General features: G+C 43.1%; 1 protein-coding gene across 1 annotated transcript in view; it reads left to right on the forward strand.

Moving 5' to 3' along the window:
- Positions 1 to 13567, forward strand: part of FAM193A (family with sequence similarity 193 member A) — a 73768-nt gene that overhangs the window by 32518 nt on the left and 27683 nt on the right. The window contains exons 3-8 of the mRNA XM_068149605.1: positions 126 to 371; positions 1339 to 1508; positions 1850 to 2017; positions 4774 to 5008; positions 8362 to 8486; positions 11278 to 11422. Of these exons, the coding sequence (XP_068005706.1) occupies positions 126 to 371; positions 1339 to 1508; positions 1850 to 2017; positions 4774 to 5008; positions 8362 to 8486; positions 11278 to 11422 (1089 nt within the window). The remainder of the gene's footprint in view (positions 1 to 125; positions 372 to 1338; positions 1509 to 1849; positions 2018 to 4773; positions 5009 to 8361; positions 8487 to 11277; positions 11423 to 13567) is intronic.

Raw genomic sequence — 13567 nt, forward strand, 5'->3', positions numbered from 1 at the left:
CCACATATTCACCAGTAAATAATGATTGTGAAGATGTGTATTATTTTTTTAAAACCTCTCAGAATAAGTTGTTCTGGGCCATATTCTGTGAATAACTAGTTATTTATCAAACCATTTATTTGTAGACTCCCTTTACCTTTGGCTTGGGCCAGAGGGCACCGTATACAACAGGCGAGCATTGTCTTCTTTGTAGAAGTGAACGGAAAGATGCTTCGCTTTCCGAGAGTGGGATAAAAAACTCTAGCAAAACAGCACTTTCCACCTCTCCAAAAGCTAACAACATGCTGCACCTTCCACTCTGGGTGTGTCCAGACTGCCGACGAACAGTGGAGAAGGAGGAAAGGCATGCTACAATAGAGCAATCTCTTGTGGTAAGTGGAAGTACTTCAGTTCAGCAGGCAGATGATGGGTTGAACGGGCTGATTGCTACTTTGTGCTTTGGAACCACTTACACTCTAAATGCTTTGCATGTATTTTAGGAGATCTGGACTTGCTCTTGCTATGAGCTGAACCGAGCAGGCAGGTTGTTCCCAAAATGAGGAGTTCTGAGTCAGAGTTTTGGATTTTTGAGAAGAGCAGGGCTTGGATTTGTGCCTTGCTGGTTTTTTGCCCTTTCAGTTTAGTAGATCTCATACTTTGTCCTTTTACTTAACTTCTGTTTCTTCTGCTCACCAATGTGACTTGAATCATTACACTTTCTGCATAGTGCCACAGAAAGCTGGTGGCAACCTGGGAAGGGTGCAGGAGGGAAGCATGATACATTTTGGGGCTGGAACACAGAGAAGGGAGAGAAACCTGAGACCAAAGTACTAGCAGGCTTGGTGGAGAGAGAGGTTTGTGTCATTTGCTAGCACTGTGCAGGAGATAGCATCCATTGCTGATGACAGCAGCTTTCAAACATCCATTACTATCAAGTTGTATGTCTTGCTGTTAGAAACAAAGAGACTTTAGCTTTTGGCTGGAAGGGTTTGAACTACAAAAGTAAAAGACACTGTCAAATACAGTCTGAAGAAATAGTTTATGATTAATCATGGATGATGCAAGCCTTCCTTCAGCTTGGTCTGTTGTTTGTGCTGGAGTACACCAAGGTGATAATTACAACCAATATACCTATGTTATTAAAATTTAAACGAGTTTTCTCTGTCCATATCTTGCATTTATTAGGCTTTTGGTAGGTAAATTCTTTGTGCCTGGTTGAGTGCCTGCCCCAAATCCATTCAGCACTAGGAACTGCCACATTAACATTTGCCTATCAACACTTCCAACTTCTACCTTGCAAACCAAAATCTATCTGTTGGTTTTTGTTTTGTGGGTTGTTTTTTTTTTCCCCCCTTCCAGAGCCAAGATTTCCTTTTGCACATGCCTCTTGGAAACAGTGGATCACAACAGGAATCTGTAGGAGGAGGAGGAAGAATAACTGTGGGTGCACAGACAGTGCCTGCTGCAGATCTTAGCAATTCCTCTCCTGCAGACATAGCATGCAACTGTGAAGCCTGTAATGAGCGCAGGTAAGGACTGACTTCAGACTCAGCAGCGTGATGGCAGTGGTCAGACTCTGTTGGCAGTGTTGTAGCTTACTTGTTGGTCTGTGCTTAAACTCCTCAAGCAGGCTGACAGTGGAAGTAACTTGTGAATGATAAGCTTTTATCCAATCTTCCACTTCTTGATGTGTTTTTCAGCTGTACTTTGTTTTTCTTGAATGTCTTTTTACCTGAAGTGCACCTTAGAATCATAGGACCATTTTGATTGGAAAAGACCTTTAAGAGAGAGTCCAAGCAGTAAGAAAGCAAGGATCACTACACACATGGAATGTACAAATAGATTTCATTCTTTTTGTCACTATTTGCAGAGAAAATTCAGCAGAGCCTGAGCGTGAGCCTCAGCAGCTTCAGAACTACTGGTCGGAAGTCAGATACATGGTTCGGTGTATTTATCGCCAAGCTGGGACCCCTTTGGCAGATGACCAAGACCAGTCTTTGGTACCAGATAAAGAAGGAATGAAAGAGCTGGTGGACAGGTAGAGCACCTTGAAATCTATCTATTAATTGCTAAGGATAGGCTTAAAATTAGCTGTTGAGTAGTTGGGAGTATTGCTTTGTAATAAAACGTTTGCCATCTCTAAGTCTGGTTCCTGGGAGTCTTTGTTTCTCCACAGGAATGGAAAGTCAGAACAGTCAATTCTTCATAGAGGATTTTCAAATGCTAGATTGGATGCATTAAATCTGTGTGATGTTTGCAATAGGAATATTAATGTATAATGGTGGAAGGGTCTTGAAGTATTATTATTCAAAAAACCATGTGATGATGATAATGAAGACACTGTTTAGTTTGAATTGCCTGACAGGAAATTTTTGCTTTGTGGAACTGACCTGACTTCTTATAGTAATTGCATCTTGCTATAGTTCCAGCAGCTAGAAGAGACTCTTCAACCAGTTACTCCTTTCAGAAGCTGAAATTTTCTTTAGCTTCTCTAGGTGTGAAGTTGCAGATGTGCTCAATGAGATCCTGAGTTGTGGGTATTCTCCTTTTGAGCATAGCATGGCTGTCCTTGAAGTGCTTCCAGGAGGTTCATCTTAGTTTCTGTCTAACTGAATGTATGGCCAAGGAATAGTTGCTCTCCTTAGTTTTATATGTGCTAAGGTCTAACAAACTAGTTTTTGGGTGGAATTTTTAGTTGAAGCTGAATTCTGGTGAGGTCAAGAAACTTAAATGCTTGAGTTATCTAGTACTGCCCTTCTATACCTCCGCTCCTAAATCAGCCTCAATAGGTAACTGAATAAGCTTATTGTGCTTAAGTTAAAACTGCATGTTTGGCCTGGAGCATGAGTTGTGTACATGTAGAATAATATGGTATGCCTCCCTTTTAGTCACATTTTATTTAAGGGATCAAAATATGCAGCACAGGTTTTGAAATCAAAGATGCTTAGATGTTGCTTAGTGTGTAGGTAATTAAAAGTGAATCACAGATAAATCACATTGATTTGTATGGAATGACTTAGGGAATTGGCACACGTACTGTGTACCTTGCTTATGTACTCCAGAGTTCTGATTTCTCTGCAACTCACTTCTCAGAAGAATTCTTAAAATGCAAAGGCAGAAACAGGAGCTCAAAGGAGGAAAACCTTGAGTGTCAATATGGTTATTTTTCACTTGAGTTCCTTACAGTCCCCAAAATAGGAAACAAAATGAGGATCCTGTGTTTGAGCAGACAGCAGGGTGTCCTGTCTGGGTGCTAATGTCATGCAAGATTTTTTTTGACAATGCTAGTCAATGTAGGTATTGGAAGTGTGAAAAAGAAAACCCAACCAACCAAACCATCTAGGCAGCATACCAAAGGGCATGCTGTGGCCAAGGAAATCTGTGTCTAAAAGTCAGAAATTCTTCATTCCATGCTCAGATCTGTTAGACACAGCTGGCAAGAAGCAGACTGTCTGGTCTTGTTTTCAAGTAAGTAGCGCTGCCAAGTACTGTCCCTGTTGTGTGTTGGAGCACTTTATGGCAATATGATAGTACTTGATTTTGTGAGTGATGAGGGAAGAGCAAGGGCTAGATAACAGCAGATTTTATTCATGTAACTCATAAGTATTTATCTAATCCCCTTCCTTTCTACCTCCTTCTGCTGTCAAAAACCTGGGGCAAGTGCTATAATTCTGTGTATAGGACTTCAAACAGTGCAATTTCACTCCAAAGTGCTTCCAAGTAGCCATCCTGTTCAGTTTTCTTGTATGAGGTGGTTCAAACCCATGTCTCACTTCCAGGAGAGTGTCAGACCTAGCCAGCTGTATGATGTCTTTAGCAGGAAGCCCTTGGCCTTTGAAGCTTTGTCTTGCAGTGACAAATTTTGCAGGTACTGAGTGGTTGAATAGAGCGAGTGCATGGAGGGCAGTATGGTTTTGGAGCTTCAATGTCAGTGTGCTACCCTGAGACAGAGGAGTACCAAATTTTGGTCCTATTCTAGATATACCAAATCATTTAAAAGATAGACCACTCCTTTGTAATGATGACTGCAGTTAAGTGCTGTCACAGTTGGAGTGCCCAAAGTCATGTTCTTTGAAGAGTATTCTCTGTGGCCCTGTGAATCTTCTACTATGCAATGGCACAGCTTAATAAAAGGTGCAAAAAATTCTCATACAGAAATTCTGCAATTTGGGGTAAGAAACCAAATGAAGTTGAGAAGGAGTTTCATGAATCAGTATCTTGAAAGCTTGAGAACTGCATGAAATGTTTTCTTTCAGTTCAGCTGAGCAGCAGAAGGGTCCCACAAAGCATTCACCAAGTCCAGTCTAGTTAGATGTTCTGGGTGCCTGAAAGGTGAAGTTCTCCCAATGACTTGAGGCAAATCCCTGCCCTTCCACAAGACAGGACAATGTCTGGCTGTTCAGCTGTGACATTTGTTAGGACTGTATGTAAGAACATTGAGAAGCTATAAAGAAGCTTGTCTGAAGGATCTCAATGTCTGTGAAGTTGTATGCAAATTAAGGGTTTGGTTTTTTATTTGACTTGCAAGCTGAGATGAGATATTGAGGGCCTAAATGCATTTGTTCCTCAGGTGTGCAAGCATCCTAGTCCTAAAGCTCCCCAGGAGCTCAGTTCCACAGTGTGAAAGTAGGGAACTGGACTGTATTCTCCCAGATTTCAGGTAGCTGTGCCAAGTGTAGCCACCCTTTCTTTTTGATGATAACTGGTAAATATTCTTAAGGAGTAAAATGTATGTCATCAACAGTTTCACTTGTTTTGTGACCAGAAAATAAACTACAGTGTTCTAAACTCCAGGCTCTGTGAAAGAGATCCATATCAGCTTTACCAACGGTTGGAACAGCAGGCTAGAGAGTACGTGCTGGAGATGAAGGTTCGGCTGCTGAGGCACCTGTCGCTGGGATCCAAGGTTGCATCAACGCTAGCAATACAAGGGCCACCACAGGCACACCAGTTCATCTCACTCCTGCTGGAAGAGTACAGTGCACTCTGCCAGGCAGCATGTACAATCAGCGCCTTTCTAGTTACTCTGGTAAGACTGAACAGAATAACAGAATAGCTTCTTGCTAGCACAAACCCAGGCTGGGTGAGGAGTGGCTTGAAAGCTGTCTTGAGGAGAAGGGCTTGGGGGTGTCAGCTGATGAAAAGCTCACCAGGAGCCAGCAATGCTCATTTGCAGCCCAGAAGCCAACCATGTGCCCGGCCACATCCAAAGCAATGAGAGCAGCAGGACAGGGAGAGGATTCTGCCACTTTGTCTGCTGCCACCCCACCTGTAGCACTGCATCTAGTGGGGAGGGACATGGAGCTGCTGGAGCAGGTCCAGAAGGGTGCCACAGAGGTGGTCAGAGGGATGGAGAACCTTCCCTATGGGGACAGGCTGAGAGTTGGGGCTCTTCAGCCTGGAGAAGAGAAGGCTCCAGGGAGATTGTAGAACTGCCTTCCAGTACCTGACAAGAAAGCTGGGGAAGGACTTTTTACAAGGACTTGTAGCAATAGGACAAGGGGCAGTGGCTTTGAGCTGGAAGAGGAGAGATTGAGAGTGGTGATTAGAAAGAAGTTCTTAACAGGGAGGGTGGTAAGACACTGGAACAGGTTGCCCAGGGAGGTTGTGAAGGCCCTCTCCCTGGAGGTGATCAAGGGCAGGTCGGATGGGGCCTTGAGCAAGTTGGCCTCGTGGAAGGTGTCCCTGCCCATTGCAGGGAGTAGGAAGTGGATGATCTTGAAGGCCCTTTCCCAATATAACCGTTGTATAAATGTGTGACTAATGCCATCAGAGCTGTAAAACTTTGTGTGTGCGCATGCTTGGGAAGAGGCAGAGTCTGAAAATGCAGATTCAATTCTTCAGAAATGTAGATGAGGCTTCTCTTACATGAATTGCTGAAGCTGTCTTTCTTTTGTGGCAGGAAAAAAAAAAGGTGTGCTGCTGTGTGTGGCTCCTGTTCTGTCAGTAATCTTTAAGCAGATCTACACAGCTTTAGATCATGCCTTTGAGAATGTGTGAAATGCTTCTCTGATCTTTAGTGGTCTCTTGAGAACCATGTTTAATGGACACAAACTTTTATGTGTTGCACTAACTTGTATTGTTTCAATGTTTTTCTCTTCTAAGCAAGAATTTTTTTACTTGATAAGATAGAAGAGAATAAACCAGGTTGGAAGAGACCTTCAAGATCATCTGTCCAACCTATCATCCAACACAACCTAATCAACTAACCCATGCAACCAAGCCACCCCATCAAGTCTCCTCCTGAACACCTCCAGTTATGGTGACTCCACCACCTCCTCAGGCAGCCCATTCCAATGGGCAAGATGTTCTGAGACAAGATGTTCTCTTGTCTCAGAGTTCATCTGCTGCATTAGTTATTTCTAAAGTTCTGAGTTCCTTAAAAGCTTGTTTGGTCAAGCAGTGGTGACATTAGACTTGGGATTATATTGTCAGGTAGAAAGTGCCTCTGCCCATGGCAAGGAAGGTGAAACCAGATGATCTTTAAGTTCCCTTCTAAACCACACCATTATCTATTTATGGTTCACTGGCCTTAAAAAAACCCAAATCTCTTCTTAACTGTCCATCATGAGTCACTCATACAGTAAACAGGTTCTGTAATTCTATTTGTTTAAGGACTCAGAAGGTTATTAATTTTGTTTTGTTGTTTCCTGTACATCTTTTGTTGAAGTCTTTATCCTGGGCAGTGCTTCCCTCGTGTAAATTTTATGGAAGAGAGGAGAGGGGAAAAAAAAAAAGTGGCTAAACTGGTAAATTTGGGGGTTGTTGCCAGTTAGTGACTGTCTAGATAGTCACTAATGGAAGTGACTGTCTAGATATACAAAGAGAGAAAAAGAATAGGAAGTAACAGGACTGATAGCCACAGACGAGCAGGATATGAAGCGGAAGGGAAGCAAAGTGCCCTTACTGAGGCAGGGCTCTTAGTGAAATTGAATTTGCAAAGCAGGAAGTTGTTTCTATTAAATGTGAGCATATCTGATGCTTTTCTGTTCTCCATGCTATTTACTGCCTATCACTTGTATATGATATGAGGTCACTGCCATCTGCAGTTTATTGCCTGATTTTGATAGTTAGCAAGTCTCTAACAAGGTACTTGAGAGAAGATTGCTCTTCAGGTTGATTTTGTTTTTTTTTCCAAGGCAACTTTGAAGATTTTATCAGCTGACCAATGGATGGATTACTGTGCACATGTTGGTTTTCACAAAGCACATCCATCACAATGTAGAAAAAACAAGAGTGAAGCTATAGTTATTGAAGTCACTGAACAATTACTTAAATTACTTATCAGTGCTGGGTCCCATCCTCTTCAACATCTTCATTAATGATCTGGATGAGGGGGTCGAGTCAGTCATCAGCAAGTTTGCAGGTGACACCAAGTTAGGGGCAAATGTTAGTCAGTTAGAGGGTAGAAAGGCTCTGCAGAGGGACCTCGACCGACTGCACAGATGGGCAGAATCCAATGGGATGGCATTCAACAAGTCCAAGTGCCAAGTGCTGCACTTTGGCTACAGCAATCCCAGGCAGAGCTACAGGCTGGGGTCAGAGTGGCTGAGAGCTCCCAAACAGAGAGGGACCTGGGGGTGCTGATTGACAGCTGCCTGAATATGAGCCAGCAGTGTGCCAAGAGGGCCAATGGCATCCTGGCCTGCATTAGGAATAGTGTGGCCAGCAGGAGCAGGCAAGTCATTGTGCCCTGTACTCTGCTTTGGTTAGGCCACACCTTGAGTCCTGTGTCCAGTTCTGGGCCCCTCAGTTTAGGAAGGACATCGAAACACTTGAACGTGTCCAGAGAAGGGCAACGAGGCTGGTGAGAGGCCTTGAGCACAGCCCTGTGAGGAGAGGCTGAGGGAGCTGGGATTGTTTAGCCTGGAGAAGAGGAGGCTCAGGGGTGATCTCATTGCCCTCTACAACTACCTGAAGGGTGGTTGCAGCCAGGAAGGGATTGATCTCTTCTCCCAGGCAACCAGCACCAGAACAAGGGGACACAGTCTCAAGCTGCGCCAGGGGAGGTTTAGACTCGAGGTGAGGAGAAAGTTCTTCACTGAGAGAGTTGTTAGCAATTGGAATGTGCTGCCCAGGGAGGTGGTGGAGTCACCGTCCCTGGAGGTGTTCAAGAGGGGATTGGACGTGGCACTTGGTGCCGTGGACTAGTCATGAGGTCTGTGTTGATAGGTTGGACTTGATGATCCTCAAGGTCTCTTCCAACCTTAGTTATACTGTGATACTGTGAAATTCTGAGTTTCTGGATAACAAAACTGGGTAAAAGCTGATCTTGGATAATCCAGCCTGTAGATTGGAAACTAGATTCTGAAATTAAATTCTTGCCTTGGAAGTTGTTGTTGTTTCAAGCTGTGCGTTATTTCTTGTTGGATTTCATTACAGGAAAACGAACATCTGAAGAAATTTCAGGTGACATGGGAACTGCACAATAAGCATCTGTTTGAAAATCTGGTGTTTTCTGAGCCACTCCTACAGAATAGCTTGCCAACATTGGTGTCACAGCTAAGGTAGGGTTTAACCTTTCTCTTGTAATTTAAAGGCAAAATGAAAGCCCAGGGTTGCAACTTGAGTGTTTAGAAAACCTCAATTCTGCTGCTTCTGCAGTGTAATAGGTAAAAATCCATGTGGCTTTGTCTTAAACAGCGTTGTTGATTAGGCAGGCTGCTGTCATAACTTGCTTGTCAGAAGAATTTCCACTCTAATTTGCTGCTTCTTAGTTACCTAGTAAAATGACAGCATCCTGTGACAATGACAGTGTGACTCTTTGCTTGTTATCACACATTGCTACTGCCTTTACAGCTCTACAAAGGAATTAAAGCCTCAGTGCCTTCATGCTTCCCACACTGCACAAATCACTTGATTTGGAGTTTGAAGCTATCTTTTCCTTGGAGAAAGCAGATGCTTGTATGTCTGATAGCATCATAGAATTGTTTTGAGTGGAGAAGGCCTCTAAGATGGAGCCCAACCAACAACCTGATGCCACCATTAAACTGTGTCCTAAAGTGCTTGTCTCTGTTTTTTTAACATCTCCAAGGATTGTGACTCCACCACCTCCCTGGGCAGCCTTTTCCTATGCCTGACCATGCCTTCAGTAAAGAAACTGTCCTAATATTTAATCTAAATCTCCCCTGTTGCAATTTGAGGCCATTTCCTTTTGTTTTGTCACTTCAAACTAGGGAGAAGAGGCCAACCCCTACCTGTCTCCAGCCTCCTTTCAGGGAGTTAGAGAGCAATGAGAGCCCCTCAGCTTCCTCTTCAGACTAAACAACCCCAGTTCCCTCAGCCATTGATAGTATCTTGTGTTTCCTGGGGCTTGAGGATGTATATTATGTTTGCAAGGGTGCTCTGCTTGTAGCTTATGTGTTTCCAAAGTGTTTGAATGTTTTAGGGAAGAGGTATTAATTCATAAAAAAGGTTTGTTTTTTATCCTAAGTCCAAATATTTTTGAAGTACAGTCATGGATGGTTCACACTGACTTCAGTGTCTCATTTCTGCTGTAGAGACATTCAAGCTCTGTGTATGTGTGTTTTATATGTGTTGTACTGGGTGTTTTTCCAGAGTATAAAAGCTGTTTGATAATGCCTGTCACAGGAGATGCTGCTTACAGTGAATAAAGAAATTTCTGATGAGTTGTTCTTTTCCTAGTAGATGCTAGAAAGGAAAGCAAGGAAAGGCAAGAGAGCTTTATTGTCACCATGCTCAGCAAGAAGTCTGAGCTCCCTGAGAATAACTTTTCTAATTGGTTTACATGAAACTGGGTTGGTATTGAAAGCCTTGAAAGCCTTCAGTTTTTCTTTTTCTCCTTCCTCTTTAGACAGGTGATTCTGTTGCTCTGTTCAGGAGCATTGCTGTTCAATCACGTTTTCCACTGATTTGTTTGACTTCCCAGTTTGTATCCCTCAGTCACCTCAGAGTCATAGAACAATAGAACTGTTTTTGGCTGCAAGAGGTCTTTAAGATCAAGTCCAACTGTTGACCCAGCACTGCCAGATCACCACTAAACCATGTCCTTAAGTACAACATCTGTCATTCCTGGGAAGGAAGTGTTGTATCCTTAAGTCACCATATCCCTTTAAACTGCTTTTTGTACTCCATTAAGCAGCCAAGCTTGTAACATGGAGAATTGCTTGTGAACCCTTCTGAAGTGGTTGTGTTACAAAGCCAACAAAATAAACTGGAGTTTATTGGCAGAGTCATGCTAACAGCTGGAACTGGAACTTAATGCTTTTGCTCAGCTCTTCATTATACTTAATTACTACATGAAAATTAAAGGCTGACTTCTTTGGCAGGCAGGACACTGTGGTTCTTAGGTCAGGTTAGCATCCTGTTGCAAAGGGAATCTGTAACAAACCCTGCCTGAAATGCTGGAGCTGGGCTGCTAAGTATCAAGTCTGGAGATGCTTCAGTTTTGTTTTATGTACTGGTTTTGACTCATCACATAACCTCTGTGCCTGATTAACTGCCATCCAGTTTCCTGTTAACCGAGTAGGAGAAATATTGCAGAGCTTCGGTTTATTGATGTCAGTTTACAGGTCATGACAATTCAGTGTGCTTTAAAAGTACATTACAGAATAGAAATTTGTCTTTTCACTCATTTCTAAAGTCAAGATTTCAGAGGTTTGCTTGTTGAGAATCACTGTGAGGATGTGCTCTAAGAGATCTTCAAAGCAATTTGCTGTACAAAAATGTAATAGGAAAAAGGAAGTAAATCTGTGTCCTGTTTCTGGGGCTCCTTACAGACAGCTATCAATGAATGGCATAACCATGGTTTGAATTTGATGCTGCTCAGATGATAGCAGATGTCTGTATGTAACCAAATTATCTCACTTGCTTCAGTCTACAGCACTTTTGGCAGCACTTTTCCCAGATGGAACTCCAACTTCTCTGGTAACCTTTGTAGCACTGATCACAGGAGTCCTGGTTAACAAGCGTCTGGCTTTATTTTTTCACTACGTAGCTCCTCAGTAAACAGTCAGTGTAGCTCATAGAATTTGGAAGGTTGAGTATATCAAACAAAGCTCCAATAAATACAGCTCAGGAGGTCTGACATCTGGCTGCTTGTGGGGAAGAAGCTCTGGAAATGTTGCACTTCCCACGTTTTTCTTTCTGTTGGTTGCAGAACATTGGAACTAGCAGTTGTTGGATATATTTGAAAAATGACTAAAAATACTCACATTTGGGATATAAGCAGCTCTGTGGGCCTAGGTGTATCAATAATTGCACTCTAGCAGCGCTTTATTGGCTGGCAGAATTGAGAAGCTTGATGTTTTCTGTAACGAGTGCTGCTTGAACTTTCAGGCTTGGAACAGCACACGATTCCTGTAGTGAAGATATGTACAGTACCTTGCTGCAAAGGTATCATCAACTGGAACAGGAAATGGGTCAAGTTGCTGAAGCATGGCTTGAATGCCAGAAAAGAATAGATGATTACGTTGATGAACAGGTAAGAATCACGTCAACAGACTCAAGATGGGTTATGTAGGGAGCAGCCCGTTGCAGGTCTGTACCTCCAGTGAGGAGTTTCTTCAGTATTTTTATCCAGAGCTTAGAAGCAACAAAAGGCAACTTTCTGGGTTTGATGTCAGTCTTTCAGAACAGAAGAGAACCCTGAGGTACCAATATATAATGGTGATGGCACAGAAACACCTTCAAGTTGTTGAAGCAGGCGGTTGTGTCATTGTGTAGAGATGGTCTTTAAGTGTTTTTTGAATGATTTAAATTACCCATAGCACAGTAATCTGAAACACTCTTTGGTAGATGTTCCTAAGGGAAAAAACCCAAAAGGCAAGCAAACAAATGAAAAAACAACCCAAAACCCCAAACAACAACAAAACAACCAAGCAGAAAAGCCCAAGCATAGAGAACCCAAACAACCTCCTCTACATAACCCCCTAAGTAATAATTGCACTAAAACCCAGAGGGAAGTGGCTGCTTTTAAAAACTGAGTGTTGCATAGTGTGGTGATAACCTTTGTACAGCTGTCCAAATCAGAGCACCAGAGTCTCACTACATTAATATTTGAGAGCTCTGAAGTTATCCTTTTTTAATTAAGTGTATATTCTGCTAGCTGCTTCCTTCTGAGTTGGTGCTGTATTTCAGAGAATAATCACATTGTTGTGCTGACTCCTACATTGTCAAGAGCTTCGCATTCAGAGAAACAGCTCTTTATTTTGCAAGTGGCTGTTTGTACTCTAACAGAACTGCTCATGTGCTTTTGTCTCATGTTCTAAGGACTTCAATATATTCTCTTTTAAACACCTCAGGGTAATGATTTGATTACTGTTTACTTCAGTCTTAAGTATTGTAGAAGAAAGAATGTCCAGTATCTGAAGGGGGCCTACAGGAAGGCTGGGGAAGGACTTCTCAGGATGTCAGGTAGTGATAGGACTAGGGGGAATGGAATGAAGCTGGAGGTGGGGAGATTCAAGCTGGTTGTGAGGAGGAGGTTCTTCACCATGAGAGTGGTGAGACCCTGGAATGGGTTGTCCAGGGAGGAGGTCGAGGCCCCGTCCCTGGGGGTGTTTAAGCCCAGGCTGGATGAGGCTCTGGCCAGCCTGATCTAGTGTGGGGTGTCCCTGCCCATGGCAGGGGGGTTGGAACTAGATGATTCTTGTGGTCCCTTCCAACCCTGAATGAAACTATGAAACTATGAAATAACTGAAGAGAGAGAGAATTTTGTAGAACTTCTTCTGTATTTTGAATTTTCATGAGCTTTAGGGTATGGAGATCCAATCTGAGATTTAATAATGCTGTGTTATGACTCTACATAAAGTATTCCAGTACACTGCAAATGTCCTTCAGAGGCTTTTCTTTGTGATGAAGATTTAAGGCAACCTTTACCATTAATTTAGCTGCTTTCAAGATGGAGACAGGACATGACTAATTTTATTTTTAGAGATTGTTCTATATTTGGGGTCTGCATCTGTGAGCTATCAGTTACAAAGCTTGCTGGTTTTTTTTTTCTTGACTGACTGCTTTTGTGCACCTGAATATTTCATTGCAGCTCAGTAAAATTTCATCATCTCATGTCTTGTGCTGCTGGAAGTCACTTTCCTTACGGTGTTAGGGTGTCGTGGCTGTCTGGTAGTGCTCCTCCACTCAGAAAGGAAGCCCATTTTACTTCTCATTCACTTAGTCCTGTGACCAGTTCTGGGTCCCTCAGTTTAGGAAAGATGTTGAGTTGCTGGAAGGTGTCCAGTGAGCTGGGGAGGGGTTGGAGCACAGCCCTGTGAGGAGAGGCTGAGGGAGCTGGGGTTGCTTAGCCTGGAGAAGAGGAGGCTCAGGGGAGACCTTATTGCTCTCTACAACTACCTGAAGGGAGGTTGTAGCCAGGAGGGTGTTGGTCTCTTCTCCCAGGCAAGCAGCACCAGAACAAGAGGACACAGTCTCAAGCTGCACCAGGGGAGGTTTAGGCTGGATGTTAGAAAGAAATTCCTCACAGAGAGAGTGATTGCCTATTGGAATGTGCTGCCCAGGGAGGTGGTGGAGTCCCCATCACTGGAGGTGTTTAGGAGGAGACTGGATGGAGTGCTTGGTGCCATGGTTTAGTTGATCAGATGATGCTGGATGATGGGTTGGACTCAATGAT

This window comes from Melanerpes formicivorus, unplaced genomic scaffold (genome assembly GCF_026170545.1).
Source record: "Melanerpes formicivorus ecotype bairdi unplaced genomic scaffold, bMelFor1.0.p_v2 SCAF_18, whole genome shotgun sequence".
Classification (NCBI taxonomy): Eukaryota; Metazoa; Chordata; class Aves; order Piciformes; family Picidae; genus Melanerpes; species Melanerpes formicivorus.